A 23658-nucleotide genomic window follows, 5' to 3' on the forward strand; every position below is an offset into this window, starting at 1 on the left:
TTGAGTAATTTTCTAACAGTGACCATCAGCACAACAAATTGTGTTGGTGTAGTGAAATGATCATTTCATCCCAGCAGGATTTGCTCTGCAGGGTTTGTGTACTGAAAGAGCAGTCAAAGATTTCTACAGGGGCTTGGAGTTGCCAACACATTTGAATATTTAGTCTTTATCTCCCATCTCTCTTGTGGACTTCCCACCTGAGCAGTCAGTGAGCTGAATGATAAATACAGCAGGCTGGAACAAGACAAGCCTGCCACAGAGACCAAGCAGGGAAAACAACCAATTTATTCCCGTTCAAATCACACAGATTCTTCAGGGAGGTTTCCAATGTCTGCTTTACCCCTCCACCTCCTAACAATAAATCAGCTGTGCTTACTTCGGGGCTGGCCCATCAGAGCTGAGGCTGCTCACAGGGTTAGAGCTCCAGCTGTGGCCGGGAAAGCGTGTGGCACCGGGGACAGGGGCTGGCAGGGCTGGCTGCTTGCATTGCACTGCCCTCTGCTGTCCCAGCAGCCCGGCACGGACCGAGCGCTGCGCACACCGCTGGCTTTGGGCTCACCTACAGGGAAAGGGAATGAACGCACGGGAGGATTTCCCCACGGGGCTTTTCCCACACAGAGCATTTCATCTTGCTCACTGATATCCACCTGCCTGCTAGGAATTTACAGTTAAAGTAATAGTCCTAATTCTTGTCGTCTTCTGTAAGTCGAGCCCCAAGTGCTTTATCAAAAAAAACGTATACTATCAGATTTTGGGGTTAACCCTTCAGACGCTGCCTAAAACATGTTTGCTAAGGCCTGGGTAGTTGGTACTGAGCTTAGAGCACTTATCACACACAGAGTCCCATGCTCCTACTTACAGCAACAGCTGACAAACCCTTCTATAACATTCAACAAGTACCCATAAGTGTGTTTCTAACACCCCTCCTCAAATTTGCTAGTTTGTTGCACTAGCACATTGCAGGATGGGACACAAGAAATCATATTAAAAATTATGCAGTGTTCTTTTGTGTCAGTAACATAAGAAGTGTAATAATCTGTGGAATAACCTCCATGACCCTTTTTTCCCTTTAAAACAAACAAATTTCTATGAAATCGGACAATATTACTTGGCAGAAAAATAACTCACCAAGATAATCCCTTGAGAAAATGAGCACCCTCAAATCAGCTCAAAAAAGTGTCATTAGAAGAACATTTTAAAGGAAATATGTATTTTTCATGCCTAAATACAAACTCCAAACATACAGCATTTTTTCAGTGCCCTGTATGTGCCAGAAATACCACACACAGAGCTTTTAACAGCTGTTAATATAATGCTCATGCACAGATCTTAACTAATTCCTTTGAAGTCGGGAATTGAATGCTGGGATGAAAAGCACAGGAGCACGATTGGCAGAGAGCTTGTGCATCATTGGGCCTCCTGCATGGGAACACCAGATCTGCAGCAGCTTAGAAGCATATGGTTTGAACATCAGACTCTGTAGAAACATAAGCTCGGCTGCTGGCAGATGAGCTCAGCCTGACACCCTTCTGCTGTGTCTTGTGGCAGTAACTGCGTCCCTGCTCCTGCCTGATCCAGCAGGAGGCTGTCCCCTGTGACTGGGGGCTGCTGCCACCCCTGGGGGACAGAAAACACAGCAACAACCCAGAGAAACCACACAGCAGTGAACTGTAAACCTGGGCTGTGCTCAGAGCTGCCTGCAGCAGTCTCGGTGACACGGAATCACTCAGCCAAAGGTGAGTGGAATTAAAAAGGAAGCATCCCACAAACTCACAACTGTTTGCATAAACGTGATGAACACCTTAGGGATCCTCCTGGAAGATGGGACCACAGGTTCCTACCACTCCCTGAGACTGCCAGTGCTGCTTGGGATACAGATTTCCATCAGGACTTCCTTACAGAGTTTCAGAGAACTTTGCTGTGCTGCATGTAACTCACACAGAGAGACCATTCCCTCTCATTTACACTTCATGAATTCCTGCAAATAACTGCCATGGAACACCTAAAAGATGGAAATTCACTGGATCTAATAAAAGAGTCTCAACAAGGTCCACAAAATTTGTATGCGAGGAATTACTTTAAAAAAAATTAAAATTAAAGACTCCTGAGCAGGCAAATCCAGGAAGATTAATAAAGTGTTCAAGAAAATAAGGGTGGATTCGTTTCCTCAGGGAATTTTTTTCATGCTGTCAGCATAGAATCTTGCAAGCATTGACTTTGCTAACACCAGTACAATTCTGATTTTATTTATGAGGACACTAAGGCAGAGAGATTAAAGGTAGCGTGGGATAATTAGTACAGTTTGTCAAACTGAGTAGCAATTAAAATGGAATTGTGGGAATAGCTGGATTTTTGTATTACTAAGCATTGAAACCTATCACACCAAATGATCCAATTCTTTAAAGGCTCATAGGTTTTATATACATATGCTTCTGATGTAGCTAAATTAGTACATTTACTAGCCCTAGACTGACCACTGTGTACACAAAGGGTGCTCTGATATCATGAGCAAATGAGGGAATGCACAGGCTGCTTTTCTGTAGCACCCAAGATAATGATATTATCAGGTCTCTTCAAAATAAAATCTAAATAATTGTTTAGACTGGAGAGGTGCTGAGAACCCCATGTTGTCAGAATGTGAAGCTCCACTGATATCTAAATGCTTCTCCTAAATTGCTGCATTTCTATGGAATTTTCAGGAAGAAAGCCAAACCAAACTAAAGTGAAGTAACTGTTGGAATATGCCATGTCTACAAGTGGTTTTAAACACCTCTATCTTGGGCTATTTCAGGGGCTTGCACTGTAACAGGCTTTAAAAGCCAACCTGTGTCATGAAACACTGTAGGCAACTGAAGAGATTCTCAGAGCCTGTGATGGAGGGAACCATTTTAAACAGCTCAGAAGTTTTCAGATTGTGCTGTGCTTTGGAATAATCAAATTTAAAATCCTCCTTAAAACTGGGTTGCTGGTCAATTACTTTTGCCTCCAGCATCTTACTGAGAACTCACACTGTGTTTTCAGTGAGGACTTGGAGCAAGCCTGCACTGCACCCCACATATTGTATGAGACCCAAGGGCTCTTACTGCCTGTGGCTTCAGAGAAAATTATCAGAAATCCTAGCAGAAACCCACCCTTTTAGCTTTCAGATTGACTGATTAGCACTAAATAACTGAGCAACTAATTCTTAGAGCTGGAACATTTACGTTCAGTGCCTTCTACTACAAGCCAATTATTGTTGAAAGAGCAGCTAATACCCATTACCCATAAGGGCAAGCAGCAACTGCACAAACCCGTTTGATGCTACAAAGAGCTTGATATTAATTTGTCTTGTGGTTCAGCTGCATTCAATGGTGCTCATAAAACCCCCAGACATTCCTGTCAAAGGGAAGGTGCCAGGGGTGTTCAGTCTGGGTAGCAAAGGAAGGGCAATGTCTGACATGTCTCACCCCCTCTCACCTTCTCCCCACGTGTAACATTCTGCCCAACAGCAATAAAGCAGCTCTGCTCCAGAGTCAGGAAACCACTGTTGTCACTTTGGACAGCAGCAGATGGAGGAAGCCTTTGCCTCTGGAGGAGGAAGACAGGGAAGCTGTCAATGACAGCCTTTAGGGACACTATTTCCATAGTCATTGCATCAGGTGTTTACCACCTGATGATCACACTGATAAGGATTAGACGTCACCCTTACACAGTCTGGGCCACAGGAAACAAAGGGCACTTACCCAGGAGAACTACAGGAGGAGGATTCATTCATTCCCACTCCCTTCCTTCCTTCTTGGTTTGAACTTGGAAACCCTGTGCAGCTCTTTCCACCCCAAAACCCATGCAAATTTTCAAAGGCCATCTTGAAGCTAACATCAGGTTAAAGATTACAAGCGCCTGCCTGCAGTATATTTTAAATGTTCTTACTTCAAACTACAGGATTTTCCTCCCTTTTTGATCATAATTTCAAACTTGAACTTCCATCCACTGAAATAGGTCAGATGAATTAATGGAGCAGATTCCCTTTCATCTCAAGAACAGCAAACCATTCAAACCATGGGCAAAATTCTGACACACAATTAGGACTTGTGTATTTGCCCACGTTGTATTCATTTGGACTTCTGTGAGGAAATAACTCCCTCAGAGTATCTTATGATAAAGAATTTAACTCATTAAATACTTAGGAAGAGTATTTAATAGTTGTCTTAACTACACTATAGGCGCCGTAACATACCTTTAAGAATAACCATGTCAGTCCATGTTCATCTGCAATCAATACATTAAAATGTTTAGCTCTTCCAAGAGTTTTTTCCCCTCCTTTTTCCCTTTAATAAGTCTCATGCTAAAAGCCTGCCATTTCTGTGGGAGAAAGACAATTCCAAGAAAAAATCCACAGTGAATGTAAGTCTAATTTCCCTGTCCCCCCAGAGTTTCTGCCTACAGTTCTATCTGCATTTTGCACCAATGACTTGAAAAAGCATAGACATGAATAGCCAAGAGAAAGAGATACTTATTAGAATCATGACTTTTATTTTTATTCACTAGAGCAACAATGAGGAAAGAATTTTTACATACAGGTTTTTTAATCAACTTTACAAGCAAATTCCAATATACAGTATTTACTCTGGCCTGGGTTAAAAAACCAAAAACAACAAAGCAGATAGTAAGGGTACCTCTTGTTTTAGCTAGTATTGAACTGAATTGAAGATTTTGCTACACGGGAATAATGTTGGTTTTATGGTGGTGCTTTTACAATTAGTAGGCAGTGAGCAGCTTTACCATAACAGTGACTGAATTTCCTTGAAAGCACAGTTGTAAGATGACTACACTGAGCCCTACCACCAGGGTCACATGAAATCCACTCTGCTCAGAAAAAGCCTCTGTAACGAGATAAGGAACAGCTACGGAAGCCCAATTCAAGAACTGATTTCCATTTGTACGGCAAGGAAATGTCCATATTAAGAGGATTATGTGCTGTGCAAAACCAGAAATACTTCCCCCCCACAACATGCAACCTACCCCAGTATGAGACTTTAGAATGTGCATATGGCTGTGACATGCAAACAAAGGAAATCACGCAAATGGTATTCAGTTTTCAGGCATCGTTACACCAAATCAGCATGTAGATCAAGGCTGAGATGAACTGTTGTGACCTGTAATGCAGTCTGGTTGCTATGCCTACTCTCACTGCTGTAAAATGGAAAGTTGAGGAACCCCTTGGTTTTTTTCAAACTGTATCAAAATTGTGTCGTTTTGGATTTTCAGGGCCTTAGTAATTATTTTGAGAAAGTTGGAGAGATAATATTGCACTTGTTTTCTCACAACCATATTCTGGGACCATTATTCTTTAAGAGCTATGCTAGTTCTAGGGAAATTTTGCCACTGGCTTTGATTGGCAGTACGAAGTGTTAGCTTCAGGGGAGGGTATTAATGATCTGGCTGTATCATCAGTGTTAGAATTCCACGGTTAAATTAAAGTCATTGCACAACAAAAACTCAGTACACTACATGAATGCTTTTAAACATGCTAGAGTGCATATCGATCCTGTGAAAGTGATGTGAAAATACCTTGGAAACAGCAACACTACCGGGGAAATTTGTTTCAAACAAAAGCCACACACAGCAGGAGGCATCTAGATTATTTTAGGCACAACTCCAAGCAATAAAGCTCATTTAAAGTGCAATTCTGTTCTTTTCTTTTGTGTTTATTCACTTGTTAAAATGCGTAATTGCCTCTGTACACATATACTGAACAGTAGTTTAATACTTTTGTGAATATTGCACAAAAGAATGAGAAATGAAAACAAAAAAAAATGGCAATAAATCAGTTTTATAAACCTAAAAAAAAAAAACCCCTGAAGATATCAAATACTTAAATGTACACATTTTGGATAATCTGCACCAGTACTGATGATATATCTGCACCTTCCAAAAGGTAGATATGACACCTGAAAATACTCACTTAATCCCATTTGACAAGCACTCTCAGTGCCCTCATCCATCACTCCCCAAACCCCATCTTTCACTGAGGTGAAGCCTCAAGCCTCACTTCCCCACTTCTCTCCCAGCCGCCCATCTCGTGACAGGCTTTGCCATACTCTGGACTTACTATACGTGCAACAGAGCCTTCCCTGGTAAAGTCTGAAGAGCCCAACCATGCAGTTGTCCTAGAGGGATGCCAGGTTAGCAGCTGAACACAAACACAAGCCAGGCTAGCATCTGTCTCATCCATGATCAAATCCTGCTGGCTCCAGCTCAGTGTCTCACTAACCTGTCAGAACAAAACGGGGAAATGCTATAAAAAAGGACTATAATCTATTTATGTTCCTTTAATATATATATATACACTCCCATATAAATATAAGATTTTCTTCTGGAAAGAAAAATTAGAAACTGTCTTTTTAATGAAAACCTTGATCATCTTGATATTCTTTGCTTAATTTGCTTTGATTATCTCCTTAATTTTCAGTAAAGGTGCAGATATGAATAAAGGTATAGATATCTATACTTTTAAATGTAAACATAAAAATTGAAACATCACTAAATCAGGCTGGCGATACCTCCAGAATACGAAGCAGAAGATGATGAATTTCTGTCAATAACATTAAGTGAAAACTGTATTTTTACACAAAACCATATACAACTAACAATAAAATCAGCTTCTCTTCAAGGAAAGTAAACTTAAAAAACACACCTTCCATAGAAATCTATATGGACCAGAAAATGAACCAGGAATCTGACCATTCCCTCAGCAGTCTTTAAACTCCTGAGAAACACAGTTAGCTGCCAGGAGCTAGTTTTGGGGAATATAAAAAGTGAGTTTTATTTTCTTATTGAAAGTAAAAATGTACATTAAATACTACTAATTCAATGCTTTTCATGGAAATAAATTATTACCAGAGCATAATTGTTACTGCAATCTCAAGCTGTGGTTTCTGATCCTATACCAACTATAACAATTAACAGTATTTGTCTTGCTATGTCTTGCTTACATTGTCATCACCTCAGTTCACAGAAGGTCCTGCAGGTCCCTTATTTCAGACTGATCTAAGTAGTTCAGAAAAAGAATCTCCCCCTACCCATTTCCCTCCCCAAGCTTTTCATTTTTCCGCTCTATCTTCAGTTAAATAAAGTTACAGTGTAAGAAATCCAAAATAATTCTTGAATACCAATGATTACTGAAAACTCAGGTGAGATGACTCTTTTTTCCTTCACCCAACTGAGGCATCCATCTGGATACCCCCAGTAAAAGGGCTTATATTATAGAAGCTGAATACTGAATTCATTTATGAAATGTCTACACCTACTAACTTATAATTCTCTCAAAGAAAATACTGTAATATGTCAATGTCCTACAGCCAGAGCCTAGAACAAACTAACACTGTGTTGCATTTTACTGACATTATGTGCTCTTCAGGAACAGATTTTGGGCCAAATCGTTGCAGCAACCTTCTGCTGCTGACTTTAAAACCAACTTGAGAACAGGAAAAAAAATACCAAAACCAGTAACATCCAAGAAAGTCATGGGAAAGACAGGAAGAATTGGAGATGGGACATAACAACAAATTTCTGGAAAGCTTCACTATATGCACACATGTAACTTGCATCATTTGTGTCATGGTCCCAGAGTGCACCAAGACTACTTTCAGAAAGAAGACTTCTCCTAGAGAGCACAAAAATGTAGATTTTTTTTTTCTGCTTAGTTTCCCCAAGAAGCTCCTTACCAGTTATGCACGTCTTCAGAAATTACCAAAAAAAAAAAAAAAAAAGAAAATGAAAAATCCAAAAAACCCAAAACACCACATCTTTGAAAAACTCTTAAGAGTACCAGCTCTGGATTAGGACATAATAGGATTGCTCAAAGCAAATAAGTGGGGTAATTTTTTCCTTTTTAAAAAATAGTTGCATTTTTAATATAAGTTTTATTTCTGTAAAATAGTTTCAAATTCTTACACACATGGCAAAGTTTGTGCAAAATTTCAAGTCAGGTACTTCAGAGCCTTTCAATATTAAGCAGAAATCAATAAATACAAGCAGAACAATAAAAGTTTAAAATATCAATTAAAATGCATGTTGTGCAACCTCAACATAGGTGTTCTGGACCCCTTTATTCCCAGAGGCTCCCTACTTACCAATTCCTAAGAGCCTGCATTGGAAGGTTTGGACAAACATCCTTAGCACTGCATTTCAAGAATCTACCCAGTAATGTGTCTAGTCAACACAATAAAAACATACCACGGTCATTTAACAAATGAGGATGTTTAAGCGAGAAGATTCGTTTCACCCTGTGAAATCTGCCTAACGTCTGTGAACAGTGAAAACAGGATAAATAAAGAACAGAGCTACTTCAGATTACAGCAAAACAAAACAACACAACCCACCCAACCCATGAGATTAAATAACATTAAATATGTCAGTCTTGAGAGAATGATAAATACAAGGATTTTTGCATAGGCCTCTGGAATACAGAGTCAGAATTATGGCCAATAAAACATCTGCTAGTCAGTCTAATTTTCTACCACTCTGACCTAACGAGTACTCAGAACCAAGAAGTTCAACAGAACAGCAATTTCATTGTCTAATAACTCAAACAGAGGTAAGAAATAATTTCTGCCATCCTGAAATAAATAGTGCAGCATTCTGGCATTTGTGGTCATCACAGACTTCAGTATTTGCTTAACTACAAAGATTGCAATACTATCTTTATTACAGACCAACGATAAAATAAAGCACTCAAGAGAAACTGCACAGCTCATAACATCAGCCTCAGAACACGGCAGGATGGAGAATGCAAACCCTCAAGAAGATGCAGTTTGGAACAGTGGCAGGATTTGCAGGCTGCAGGTACAGCAGGCTCCAAGGCAGTCACGAGAGGGGAGTGGGACACGGCGTGGCAGCGGGTGAGGTGCGGGATGGCCTCAGTGTGTCTTTGGTTTCGGGAGGCGGGAGTGCCGAGCGGAGGGCACGCTGTCCCCGGAGTGCGCACCAGCGGAGTGCGTCTGCACGCCCTCCTTCCTCTGCGCTGGTGGCCTTGGGATGTTGGACTTGAGGGAGGTGTTCTGAGGCTCTGGAGGTACTGGTGTGGATTTCTGACTGCTCCCTTGCTTGGATTTGACGAAGGACGTAGTTGGTGGGCGAAGTTTAGACACTTTCTGACTCTGTTTACCCTTCAGGTTATCCTGCCCAGATGTTGGCTGTGGCTGAGTCGAACTCCTCAGTGGTAGAAGCTCACGTTCCTTGGAAGCAGCGGAGTGATCTGCAGATCGTATGGGAACGGCCATGGTAGGAGGCACTAAAGCAGTTGGGGGCTTCACGATTCTCGAAGTCTTTGGCTGGGAAGCCTGGTTTGTGAATGAGGGTTGAACTTTCACAGGTAATCCAGTCTGCACCTCTGGAGCATCTGCTCGTGTAGAGGTCTGATAGTAAGAACGAGGTGGTATACCTTTCTTATTACTAGCCACCTCTCCAGGGTCTTCAGTGTTTTTGTTTTTCAAATTGTCCAAATATGATGTATTTTCATCTTTTGTGTTTAACTGTACGCTTCTTGAAGAGTTTATGTCATTCAGGCTATTTGGGAGAGAGACACTTGCAGCATTTTGATTCTGATGATTTCTATTGTCATGCAGATCTGGTTTAGGATATTCACTGTGGGCCTCGATATGTGGAGTTTTTATTAGTTTTCCCTGGGCGAGGTCTGTGGAATTGGGAAGGCTGCTGGAAGGCTGTAGTACTTGAGGCTGTTAAAGAGAAAATAATACAAGAATATATTAGGCAGAGAAGACACCAGGTACACTCAGAATCCAACGTGAGCTGACTGGATGCTTGATAAGGGCTGTATATCTGGGGTTTTAAATCAAAACTTTGACTTCAGCAAAACAGGATGAGTCATGGGACACACACAAATGGAACTCGTAACTGAAGTGGAAAAAATATACCAGCACTGAAATAAACAACAACATAAAGACAAAAAGGAAACCGACCGGCTAAAAAAGGAAAGATGAAGAAGGCATGGCTGATTGATGGTTTCACCCAAATCTGCAGGACAGCGCGAGAATCAACGTCGGTGCAGATCAGTTCTAACCAAGTGCTTAACCCAACACAATGGCTGCATCCAGCTTCAATTTCTGCTTACTGCATACTGACCTCAACTACCCCAGCCCTTTTACTGCACAGGCAGGAAAGCAGTTGGATGGACCACAGGGACTTACAGGCCATTTCCTTGCCTTGCTGAGGCCAGAAAATCTGGTGGAAGTAAGTGCTTATCAGGCGAGTGGCTAAGCTTAGGTAACTGTTTTATCTTGAACTGATTTTAAATGGGCTGATAAAGAAGCAGAGTTCATGTGAAAGTAGAGACCACACTCTACCACACCGACAGCCATGGGATAAAGAGAAGATTTTATATTTTATCAGAAGATACAATCTAATCAGACACGCATCAGATAAGAGAATTGCCAGTACCTCTTCTGGGGAATTTCTATTCTCTTTGCTCTGCCCTGTAAAGAGACTTAAAAGATTAATGGTGTACTACTTTCATAATACATCCTAGACCTGCAACTTGGACACAGATCTTGGAAGCATCGCTAAAAATTCTGCAATTCGTGGCAAAACCCAAAATCTATTAAAACCTAAACTACAGTTTTAGCAGGTTTGGATTATTTTTCTCATTTTCTTTACAAAGGAGGGGAACTAAACTCCTGCCAACTAGCCATCACTCAACTACCTGGATTCTTACCAGAAACAGGCTGCACGTACGCAGTAAACAGGCTTATTCTGTTTACTAGTGAAATAGAGTAAATAAAAAAGAAGCTCTGTTTGTGTTTGGGAGATTTGACTGAAAGTGTTATTTTAGTCACTCTCCTGAATTATTCAAAAGTTCTAAAGAGAAAACTCATCATTTGTCTGGTCTTTTTAGTTCTTTGAATCAGCAGGAAGAATGCAATGATTGCTGTGCATGCCAGATTACTGTTACACATTTAGGGCCATAGCCCATCTCAGGACTCGTTAGGCTTTTCATCTTTTCCCTGGCAGGATTACTACCAAAAACTGAATCTTCAAAATTCCTCATCAAGAAAAAAAATTTAAAGGTTAATGACAGGAAAATCAAGGTTTCTCAGTCTATTTTTTATTTATGGACAGTTTTTCCCTTTAGAAAATAACAGTTATCTTGCAAGAAAAGGCACAATCTGGACCAGTGACATCCACTATCACTGATAGACATGTTGTAAGGCAAATATCCTGAGCAGTCAGAACATGACTTTTTTGGAAAGAGGGAAAAGATTAAAAAAAAAAAAAGGCAAAAAAGCCTCCAAACTGGTGTCAAATGAGTACAAAAACATTATTCCTTATGCTACTAGCTTAACTTTGTAAATCCTTCTTAACTATACAATCCTACAGGAAGGAAATGCTAAACAAAAGAAGTAATTGCATACACTGAGAGAATTACAGCTTAAATAAAATTAGCCCTCCAGATATTTTTTTCCGTTTTCCAGTGCTTATTACAGAAGTTATTATCCTTCCAGTCTAGGAGGTGACAGCCAGATGTTAGCCAAAATGATTTACTGATTTGAGATCTCACCTGAAAAACCAAAACTGCTAATGAATGCAGAAATCAAAGCACTATGTACCCAATTCCCATGCAAATACTACAACAAATAAATCTTATTTTCTAGTCCTACTTGAAGTAAAAATAAAATTAAAACATTTATAGCCCACAGTATTATGTCATATGTGAAAAAAATAATTGTCAGAAAGTTTTTCTCCTTCTAGGAACTAGAAAGGGTTTTTAAATGCTACTCTTCAAAAGCACAAGAAAATATAAAATATAATCAATAAAAATTCTGACTTAATATCAAATAATTCTAGCAATACTAATCAGCAAAATTCAAAACTTGGTAAATTACAGAAGAAGCTAAATTTGTAGGGAAAGTATAGTTAGACACGTATGAAGTACAACAAAGCTATCAAGGTTTCAATAATGCTATTTTGAATTCTTCTGACAAAGGCTAGGTAGTATTTGAGCTCTTCCCTTCAGGCAATTTTGCATTTTTCATACAAAAATAGCCAAATACACTCATTATCCTTCATAACTTTAAAAGGTCTAAGCAGCTTATTACCCAGAAAGTTGGTGATACTAAGATAGAAAATGGCTACGTGCTCAGAATTATGAGGACACTAAAGCTCTGGTTTCATCTTTGCCCTCTCGTTTTAAATACTGTACTGCTTTGTAATTGTGTATTTGTACTCAAGATCTGTCCAATTATCACAATGGCAGATTTTAATATCATCAAATTTCTACATGCATTAACATTCAAAATGACACTAAAAGCAGCAAAATGCCACTTGCAAAATATGCATGTAACATTTCACAAGGTATCCAACACTGACATTATTGTCACCCACAGCTCGTATCTTGGTACTAAATACAAGTTCTCCTTTGACAAAGAAAGCCTTTGAAATTCTGACCCTGTTATTGGTAAAAACAATAAGCCAGCTGAAGGACTGAAGTACTTGGTGAATTCCATCACACAAAGGAGGAGAAATAGATCAAGAAGCATTCTGCCTTCCAGGCACAGTATTTTGTTTCACACAAGTCCTAAAACAGGGTTTCATCTGCATTGTTTTGTGTGCACTTCTGGTAATATTTCTGGGGTGGGACACACCATGATTTGGAATTGACTGCCATGCTACCCAGACTTCTACTTATGTCCCATGAAGAAAACGTGCAGGTAGACAAACACCTGCACTCCTTTGGGATGCTCCTAAAATGCAAAGTTGGACTCAAACGTTTCAAGTACAATGGAACTGAAGACACTCCTCCTCAAACTGGAAGTACATTTGACAAAGTCCATTTGATGTGCTCCTTTCTGCACAAAGAAACTGATTTTTCTGTACTGGCAAGAGCTTCAAAGCCTTCCAAATACTGATGTACTAACCAAAATTACCCAAGAAATAAAGATTTTCACTCTCTACTTGGTTAGCCTAAGAGATTTTTCTATTATTTCTCTCAAGTACAACTGGCTGTTACATCATCCAGAGAAAGATGACATCCATGGCAAGGATAACCACTGTTGTACAGTTATCAAACTACTGAGGTTGTATTAGATTTGTGCTGGAAAACTGAAACATCATGTTGTACGGTGAAAGATATTAAATGGATTGTTAAAGAAGTTAAAAATGTGGTCATGACTGTGATATTCATTCAGTAGCTGAAAATTCCCGTCAGTTTTGCTTTGGTTTTCTTGATCCCCATCTCGATTCCCTTTACAATAACTCTGTAGAATGAAATAATTTTCTCCCTGCAGTGTCTTGAGGAAGGAGGGAAGCAATGCAATGGAAAATCTGAGAACTGCATGCACATCTCCCACAGACATGCATCATGCACAGGGCAAAGAAAAAACCCAACAGTGAAAACGCGTGAGGGGGAGGTGGGAATAAATCTGAAGTTGTACTGTACCACGCTTTATCACAGAAGTAATGGACTAACTTCTCAACTCCTTGCCAATGGCATAATGGAAAGCAGAGACAAGAAAAAGACAAGGACAATGATGTCAGAGGACCAAGACAGAACAATGAGCAATTGCCATGACAAACTGCAACTTTTCACCATTTCAATTGCAATTACCGTGTCCCCCACTGGTTTTTAATCCTCCTTCAAGAAACAAGGAAGCAACAGTATTTAAGTAATGCAGTACAAAAACATTTACAGCAGGACCTGCATGGAATACCTTTGCTTTTAAAACTTCAAGGTTTTTAGCAGTTCATTTCTTATACTCCAAACACTGCAACTAGAATTTGTGTGTATTATCAAAACTGTATAAAAGAAAAAACTTTCCATCTGTGCATATGCATGTTCAATATCTAACCCTGAACAGCAAGGTCATTAAAGGCACAGCATTCCATCCTTGGATCATATTGCCCTCATTTTTCATAACTCAAATCTTCCTAGCAACTCACAAGTTGGAAGAGACAACGACCACAGGTTCTTTTTGGAAAGGGGTGGAAGGGAAGGATAACAAACTCTGCTACATAATTCTTTCATTTCCTCATCAGTTCTGCCACCCCTCCTCTCACTGCCTTGGCACAGGATAAGCTGTACTTTCAAAGCATGGCCTGTGCAGACACAGCCCTGCTGAAAGGCTGCACCAGAGAGCTCTCATTTTCCACCTCTGGAAAACATCAACATTTCACACCTTAAATCTGTAGCATTTTCTAATACCTTCTTTTTGAACTTTTTTTTATTCTTTCTCTTTGATCTAGCTGTTTTATATCCATATTTCAGCATTAAATACAGGATTCTGCAGTATGGAGAATGACCTCAAATAATGACACAATTGTATTTTTTTAAGCATCATTCACCACAACCATGAGGCTAGTAAAATAATTGGTAATGTGGCAAAGCATTATTATTCTTTCTGCAAGTTTGTACAGAAACCCCAACTTGGAAAATTTTATTTTTTCAAAGAAAAATTACTTCAAGTAATATATAACTACATCAAGGCAGGTATTTGATCCACAAATATGGATATATGTGCAGCAAGCAGATAAATATGACCATATACAAAATCAAGGGGCTTTTTGCAAACATAAACTTAGTTTGGTACAAGAGTCCTTTCTCTTGTAGTTGACTCTGCAAGTACTGAAGCTGGGAGGAAAAGAGTTTTTCCTAAAAACCTCTTCTTCATATAGCTGAACACTCTTGGAGCACACTAATTACATAAAAAAGGCAGTAATGTAATGATTCCCGGATGTTTTTAATAATTTGTCACAGAACTTCCCAGCTAATGCTCTGAAGTAACTTGTTTCTGCTAACACAAAACTCTGTATACCCTACAAAGCTGTAGCAGTCCATAAAGCTTTGGAAACATTTCAGCAAGGTGTCTTTGTTTAAAAGAAAATGTGTGAAAAAGCACAGCCTGGATCTGGGCATAGAGCAGCTTTCTTCCTGGTGATAACAAGCTGTGTGTCACCTACTAGCATTGCTTATTATTATTATTATTTCTATCTGTAATGCTTACATGCAAAAAGTTGAAATAACTCCTCCAGGATGTGCACAGTAAGTGGAGATGCAACAACTGCAATGCTTGAATAACAAAGTGGTTTTGATCAGCATTTCTGTGTGGAGAAGCACTTAGGGTGAGGGGCCTAGAGAAGGTGGTGTAATATTCTTGTATTACAACACAAACTCATGATAGCTTCCTTACCAATGTGTTCTCTAAATCTTTATTTCTAGAGCCACATAATTGGTTCATTTCCAGAACACAAATTGAAAGGGTTTAACTGTATTGAACAAAGTTTGAGATGTCATCAAAATATATTCCATGATCAAAAGAAAAATAAATGACCCTTACACAGGAGTTTGTTCAAGACACATGGGAATCACAGGAACAAAATTATTTGGTTTTTATTCCTAAAATGAAAGAATTAATGTACTGTTATAAAAGTGTTTATGAAATGCAAGCTGCTCAATTGTTTCCGAGGCTGGTGCAAAAACATGAAATTAATAAATGTGGAAGTATTAAAAAGTAATTGTCATTAAAAGTGAAAAACATACATCCAAAGCTGAAGTGTGTTGCAGTGCAGTGATATCCTGAGGCAAGTTCTGCAGCAGGTGTGCTGACACTGTGACTGGTGCTTAGAGAGAGCCATAAACCTACACTAGTGTAATATTACCTAGCAGGGATATATTTCCTGTCCTGTACAGCAGGAGGGAAATTATTTTTAGTTGTTTACACACTGTAATATGAACGGTTTACAGATTTACACCCTCATAATCTACAGTGCCTGTAAGTGATCTATGTATCCATCAACAGCACAGTGAAGTAACCTACAGAATTCAGATGCAGAGAGGTATTTTAGGTTCAGGATCCAGAAGTTAAGAAAGAAGTGCTTGACTGCCAAGTCTATACTGAAAACGCAACCAGACAAAACCTGAGACTACACTTCATGTTCCCATCATCTTCTCTGTATTAGTGCAAAAGAACACTGACATTGGTGTTTCAGGCTGTCCTACACTCAGTGGTGATACTTAGCTCAGCATTTGACTTAAAACTGCATATTTGGCATTTCATACCAGCTCCAAAACCTGAACACTGAAACCACTGAACCAAGTGGGAAAGAAGGAAAAAATTAGTGACTGTTCCAGTGTTGTTTTACTTTACAGAACTGTTCACACAGTGATAAATCATTGATTTTTCAAGAATTTCATTTAAAATGTCTAAGGAACCTCCTAATGTATACTTTATTTTTATTTCCAGGGTTGCTCCATAGATTAAACCTAAGTCTGAAAGAAAAAAAGCTAGGAACACTCCAATAGTGGAAACTTACTTTCCTAAACAATATATTTGTTATAGTTTAGGTTAATTAGTCAAGGATCCATTTTCATTGACTGTGCCTCCTTTACTAGCAATTCATCGAATGCAACATATAAGATGCATACTAAAAAATCCAGCCTGCTTTAGTAACAAAAGTTTACTTTGGAATCCCAAATAAGAGACCACCCTTGTTAGTGAGGGATGAGGTGGAGGCTCAGAAAACCAGCGAGATTAGCAAGCAAAGTTTTCTTTTTCAGCTAAGCAGCCACTGTGAATGATGTCACACCAGAGGCTCACGGGGCAGCTGGGACAGCATCCTCCCATTCTGACTCTCCAGTCAGTCTCCAAGTCCCAAAATCATAACATTTATAAGATCCTTAGATCTAAAACTGATCTCCTTGAAGTCAGCCTCTGTTGGTAGGACAGTGAATCACCCAGGCTGTGCTACTGCTGGCCCCTCCACTCAGCAACAGAAGGCACAATCATCAGATTTTGGGGTTCTATGTTCATTACACACACAGTCCCACATCAAACACCACAGAGAAATGAAGCACATCCCTTATTGCACAGAGAAAGCCCATGAAACAGGCTGTGCATTCCTGATGAGTTGTTTACATGAACATTGTCACAGAAGCATCAAGAGAGTATCTGAAGCACAGTTTACAAAATATTAGATTTTTTTCCTGGTGATTGATGTACATAAAGATTATTGCAGTGTGAAATATATGTAAGCTTAGCTCTCCAAGGTGCAGCTTACTCTTCAGATCTGCATTGGCCCTGGAAAACTTACTTTGTTTCCATTATTTTACTTTGCCTTTATTTCTTGTCCAAATACACTCTTGAGCTTTGCTAGGCAAACACTGTAATTTGCAAATTACAGTACATTAAAAAAATATAACTTTAGCGTTATGAAGTAGTTATATTTCTTCAAACACTTATCTGTTCAAAATGCAATACCAAAGCACAAAGTAAGACTTACCATTTCTCTATGTCTACGTAAGCACACAGTTTTAAAATCAGCAATTGTCTTTTGTTTTGCAGATCCAAGCCAAGTGAACAAATGCATCTTATACCAGCCCACATTGTAGCTAGCACATAAGGAACGTTAATAAATCATGCAAGTTGTGCAACAGCCACTTCAACATAAGAGAAGCCTTTTTACAACAAATACCGGGAGATGGGGGGAAAATAATTAGTTTGAGGGAAGCCATTCTGAAAAGTTAAAACTTTTTGTGAGAGACAATGCAAGTGACACTTTCCCAGCAACACTCTTCTGTACAACCATGACGCGTTGACGTGAACGCGCGCAGAGACGCGCGTGAGCAAACAGGACAGACACACGGACAGGAGAGTGCATCACAGCCATGGAAAACAGGGAAATGCAGCAAGCACGACTGATGTTAAGACAGGACTGGAAACAAGGGCCTACTCGGGTTTGCCTGAAGAACTGCTGAGGTCTATTGGCATTTAATGACTGTTAGGAAGCTGTAAGTGGCAGCTGCTGGCAGGCTGGCCGCAGGAAGCGCTTTGTTAGGCACAGACTATGGTGTATGCCTGGAGATCTGCCTGAGAGAGGAGGAGACTACGAGATGGACGGTGCGTGCCAAGGGGAAGCTGCTACTGGAACACGGTGAGGGAGATGAGTGAGAGGGACAGACTCACTCTGTCTGCGGTGCGGTGGAACACTCCGAGGGATGCCCTGGAATGAGCCCTGCCAGGGAGAGAAGGAGGGAGCAGAATACCCACCCTGTGCAGAAAGAGAGAGGGGGAGAAGTATAATAAAAAAAGAGAACAGGGAAAAACAAGACACCAAAAAGCCACACCATTCTTTTCCCCAGAAAGGTATCGTTATATTTCCAGCTGTTCTACCTCGTAAAAGCTAATGTTATATGCTACCAGAGCCCAGATGTCCTAAACTAGTTAGGAATCTTACAAAATACCTCCAAGTTTTTTCAATATATAAGCACACATTTCTGTCCCAGGTAGTTTTAGGGAAGAGTATAGAAGCTGAGCTTTTCATTATTAAAAATATATTATAAAATTGCAATTATACAGCCTTCAAAATTATTTTAAAAATGCCTCACCAAATAGTAGCGTGCTTTGTTCTAATCTACTGAAAAACCAGTCAACTTTAGTTTACAACAAACATTTCTAATGCATAGAAACAAATTTTCCAGTAAGTCCTGGTGCTTCAGAGACCACTTTACTCCAACTTCATCAGTATTATTTATTGTGGAAGAGAAGAGCTGACATAGAGCTGTTTTCCTTGCACCTTGCTCTTGGAGCTTGAGTCTTCCATGAAAGGATCAGGGAACTGTGCAGATCCATGCAGTGCAGTTTGCCTGTCACAGCTCTCAAATCACCCTAAGTGTGACACACTGTGGTTGCTACATTCTCAAAAGAAGTAATTTTCTTATTACTTTTCCTTTTCCCCACATCCTTACCTTTACAAATCCAAGCTGCAACTTCCCTCTTAAACAACACAATCTTGATTTCCTATTTCAGCAGGGCAGGTTTAAGAATTTACAATCCTTTTGCCATTTAAGCAGCTGAAAACTGCTTTTCTAAGTCCTGGAATACTGGTACTACAATAATGACTGCCCCACTGCCTCCTGACTAACAGCAACAAACTGTGGCTCCCCTGTGAGCCAGCAGGCTGAAGGTACCTGAACAGCACCCACATCACAGAAAACAGGAACCCAGTGTGCCCCCAGCTCCAGATCTTCTGCTGCAGACCATACTGCCACAGCTGGACAAATAATAAAGTATTTTACTTCCATTCTGCTTTTAAAACAATGTTAAACATCACATTATTTCTATTAATATTATGCTTTTATTTGTCTTAGGAGAGTTTAAAAAACTTCCCTGATCTTCCAGTTATCCCTACCTAATCAGATTTTATCCAGCAGTATTCCAGGTTTCAGTACTGCTAAGATGAAACTTAACATGCATTTAACCAAGCCTTAGAATCTGCTAGTCAGAACACTTTTCATCCAGAACAGGAAATAAATAAAAAAAAAGCCTGAGAAGACTCCTTTACTGTTCTTCAGAAGCTGAGATAAAACAATTATTGCAGCAAAATCCAAGGGGAAAAATGAAACAAGATCTTCAGTCTGATTATCTCTAGATAGAGTATTGATTGCCTAATGGGTTCCTACAGCCCTCCATCAGCAGTCATTAAGATCACAATTTTTAGGCTGCTGCATGAAAGTACTGGAACAGCATTAGCTTCAGTCAAGCAATGTGACAAAATAATATAATGTGCTGCATCAGCTGAATAGGTACATACATTAAATACATAAATAGTCCCATAAATTATCACTCAATGACTGATGAGAAAATGATCAAACTCTTTGGATTTTGATAGCACAGTACAAAAGAATACTACATTTTACAGGTCTGGTCACATTTCATCCAAAATTGTATCAGACTACTGGAACACCAAGAAAAACTCTTTCCATTCCCTAAACATAACTGAATCTCCACATAGTAGAAAGCAAATTATCACCAGGCACAAGTCTGATTTTGCAGAGACTCATCTGAGTTGGTAACGGGCTTTCTTCTTTGAAATTCTTAACACATTAAGAAGGGAGGTGAAAATTTTATATCTCTCCCTTTTACTCTCTGAAAAGAGATTAAAAGAAACACAAGCTATCTGAGCTACATAACAGTTAAGACACTATTGTAAAGGCAATGAAATATTTACATGTCTTGATACGTTCCAGAAACTTTTAAGCATCCCTATTAGCACTTCAAAGCCCTGCACTAAGTACAGCCAATCCAATAATTCTTCATGCTACTTTATCATTGCTCTGAGAAGAGAGGCAAATGAAGAAAAGTGCAAGTAACTTCCTTGAATCTTCTGCCAGCTGAACTGGTCTCCAGGCATATTTTAATCCCCTTCTTCCAAACGCTGCAGTTGAAATTGTTCCATATAGGTAAGCTTCAAATAAATTCCAGATTTCTTTTTTTGTAATAGATTACTAAATTAAATAATTTTTTCTAAAAATCCTCCAAGCCAGGGTTGTTTAATTGTACAACAAATAAGATAATAAAACCAACATAAAATGAAAAAGTAAGACTCTGCAGATACAGCACTAGGAATGTATTATGATGTGTGTCATGACTGAAACTGATTATAAAAATTATAAAGGATGTAGCAATCCCATTGATATAGCACATTAAGATTTAAGTATCTGCAAATATGCCTGGCTTACAAAAAGATTAATTTTCTTTTAATAGTAATTACTGTACAAAATTCCAGCAAATTTTCCAAGCTTTCTCCTTTAAACATCAACCTATATTCATCTCCTATTACTCAAATGTGCACTAAGGTTCCCAAGAAATCGAAAGAAGAAGAAAAAAGAAACACACTAAAAACCTTATCTCCTCAGATGATACTACATATTCAAAATGCACACATAATGTGGCAGTTTCCTACTAAAACTAAGAAATAAGAAAAACCTGAATAACCACTTATTTGTTACAATGTCTATAAAACTCATAAGCAAGGAATTCTAGAATTGAAAGATGCGACCATGACTTACCTGAACTTCTATCATAAAAAAAACAAACCCAAACAAAAAATGTCTGATGGGATTCTCCTGGGTTCTGAAGCAACTTTTTCCTCTAAGACTTTAATGTTAGACAGTAGTTTGAACAGTCCCTCCCCACAGCTATTGTGTGTATCCAGTCACTACTCTTAAATCCCATTCCTCTTATTTTCCAGACTCTGGATTTGTGAAACAGCAAAGGCATCCCCAAAGAGAAGTGAATCAGCATTTTAAAACAACATGAGATTCAGGACTGGAAAAATAAAAGCAGCTGGGACAGAGCAGACTACAAACCAGAAGGACAAATGTTCTTCTGAGATGCTGATGAATTGTACTCCTGCTTTATGTTGTACCAAATGCTTTATGTAGTTCTGACTCTAACTGCCCTGGGAAAACCTGGCGGCTGTTTCTTCTTTTAAATGCTACAATGAAGACTAAGGCCAGAGTTTTCCATTGCTAGTTATGAGCAGATTTCAACCTTAGAATAAGAAATCACATGAACAAAAGTAATTGCTTCTGCCAGAAAAGGAGAAGTGAAATATTTCTCAGCTATTGCCCCACAGTCATTTTAGCCCTACAGCCAGATATCCAGTTCTTCTCCCAAGGATACACTAACACGCAAAACTGCTACTGCCTTAAAAAGTCTGTTCTGCTGCAGAAACAAATACAGCAAAGATCTCTTTTTTAACCCATACAACTGGAGCCTCTGAGCACTTCAATGAGGAGGTGATTTTTGCTCCCTCTCACCAAGCACTGCCAGTTGTCTCATACACCCTCAGAGTGCCACATCATGAACAAACCAAGAATGACAAACTTCACTACTGAGGCAAACAAAATGTTTCTGCAGCAGTCTTCTCTGACTGGCCTAGCACTCAGAAAGAGATGATGAAAAAGCAGTTCTGACATGCAATAGTCTTTCTGAAAGTATTCAGACAAAAAACTTCACCAACCCAGTTTTATGTGTTGGTTTACACAAAACCAACAGGAATTGCTTGTGAAGGGTTCAAGGACCTCTCTTCCATGTGGTCCTCCATGTCATGCACAGTCAGCACAAGAGACAGGTGCACAATATGACCACCTAGCCCAGCTATGGTTTTGTTTCACCAAGTACATGTGTAAGAACATGAAGCAAACAGCAGAGCATTGGACAGTGACAGAAACAGAGGCTGGCTGTGAACACATACAGTGACAGGACCTCAAAAGCTGCAAGCTTAAATTAATGGTGTGACAATGACACATACAGGATGTTCAAGGCTAAGGAGAAGGAAGGTACCAAAACCAGAAGACCAATACACAAAGACAAAGGATTACAAAGGTTCCTCAAAACAAATGACATGGAAAGCTTTGGAATGACAAAGTGGAACAAAATTCAAAAGGAAGGCAAAGAATATCTCAGTGCAAAAGCAGAGAAAAGATGGAGCAATGAACAAGACTATGCACGCTCCCATGCAAAGTGAGAGGTTCTGTTGTCATTTCAGCAGAGACAAGAATGAACTTGTATGCAAATTTAGACAGCAAAGCTCATGTCACCACTGTGAGCTGTTACCAAGGGAAAATACCCAGCTTTTACTGTACACACCATCTACTCTAGCAGGGAGTGGAACAGCAACCAGCAATTAGTAGGAACTGGTCCTCACAGGCCAGAGTCTTTTGCAGGTATCTTGGAACAAATTCAGGGCTTTGCAGTTTGCTTGCTTGTCATTTACTACTCAGCATCTGCCAACATCCTTTCCAGCCCAAGAAACCAAATGTTTTATCAACAAAAACTTGACTTCTACCCCTTTACCCTCAAAGTCTTAAAAACATCAGTATTTACTATTAGAGAAACAATCCTACAAGCGTGGCAATGGATGCTCACATTTTTCTTTCTTGTTAGTTGTCCATTAACATTAATTTCTTCAGGTAATTTTTATCTTCTTCCATGATAGTTAAATCATAAGACACACTAACTGGAATGAATTCTGTGTAAGAGACCTGTAAGAGATCCTTTCAGAAATGTCATAGTCTACCCTGCCAACAAATATCTGTACAAGCCTTTACCCCAAGGATGGCTAACCAAGAATAAAACACAAACCTAACCTAGAAGTTAGCCAAATTCTGAGCATCCTGCCAGGACACTTACAAGAAATACCATGTCACAGACACAGTAGACAGGCAATAGGTAGCTACTTATCAATTTTTAAGAAGCCAATTTTCCCACACATTTCTTTCCAGTCCCTGTTTTTTATTATGTGAGCACTAAATTCCAAGGATTAAATTAAAGTTACACAACTTCCACTTATGTTTATTTACCTTTAAATATGAAAAAACCTAAAAGCACTTTGAAAAGCTGTGGTCCCTGAAGAGAACACCAGACAAGTTTATAATCACATCAGAATGGGCCATTTTCTAGAAATATTTAATAACAAAGAAACTATGTGAACATGACTTTTAAAAATGAATATGTTTAATGATATCCATTTATTTACGTAGAGGCAGAACCATGAAGTGATCAGAAATACCAGCTATTTCAAATGGCCAGTTGAATTGCTGCTATTCATATGGACCTAAATTCCTAACTGAAATAGCTGCTCTCCACTCTCACTGTTTCCTAGTTCATTCCAGCATCTATTCTTTATGACACACTACATCAACAATGTTTGTTAGGCATGTTTCAGTAAGCATTTAAAGTGTTCCTTGGAACACTAAATCACTGTGTTCCCAGACTGGTCCAAACCCCTCAGGAACAAAAAACTTGTATCAGTTCTGATTTGTATAGAATATATAGAACTTATAAACAGTCACATTAATTTTCAAATTTTTGATACCTGAAG

At 39.2% G+C, this 23658-nt stretch overlaps 1 protein-coding gene across 7 annotated transcripts in view; it reads right to left on the reverse strand.

The window, feature by feature from the left end:
• Window positions 1–4489: 4489 nt before the first annotated feature.
• Window positions 4490–23658, reverse strand: part of CCSER2 (coiled-coil serine rich protein 2) — a 62140-nt gene continuing 42971 nt past the window's right edge. For 3 of the 7 annotated variants that reach the window (XM_063164002.1, XM_063164001.1, XM_063164003.1), the window contains one exon: window positions 4490–9719. In XM_063164002.1, the coding sequence (XP_063020072.1) occupies window positions 8901–9719 (819 nt within the window). In that variant the 3' untranslated portion in view covers window positions 4490–8900. Of the gene's footprint in view, window positions 9720–13435; window positions 13476–17954; window positions 18040–23658 lie in introns of all 7 variants that reach the window. The other 4 variants (XM_063164004.1, XM_063164006.1, XM_063164005.1 and 1 more) reach the window with 2 other exon arrangements.

This window comes from Melospiza melodia, chromosome 9 (genome assembly GCF_035770615.1).
Source record: "Melospiza melodia melodia isolate bMelMel2 chromosome 9, bMelMel2.pri, whole genome shotgun sequence".
Taxonomy (NCBI): domain Eukaryota; kingdom Metazoa; phylum Chordata; class Aves; order Passeriformes; family Passerellidae; genus Melospiza; species Melospiza melodia.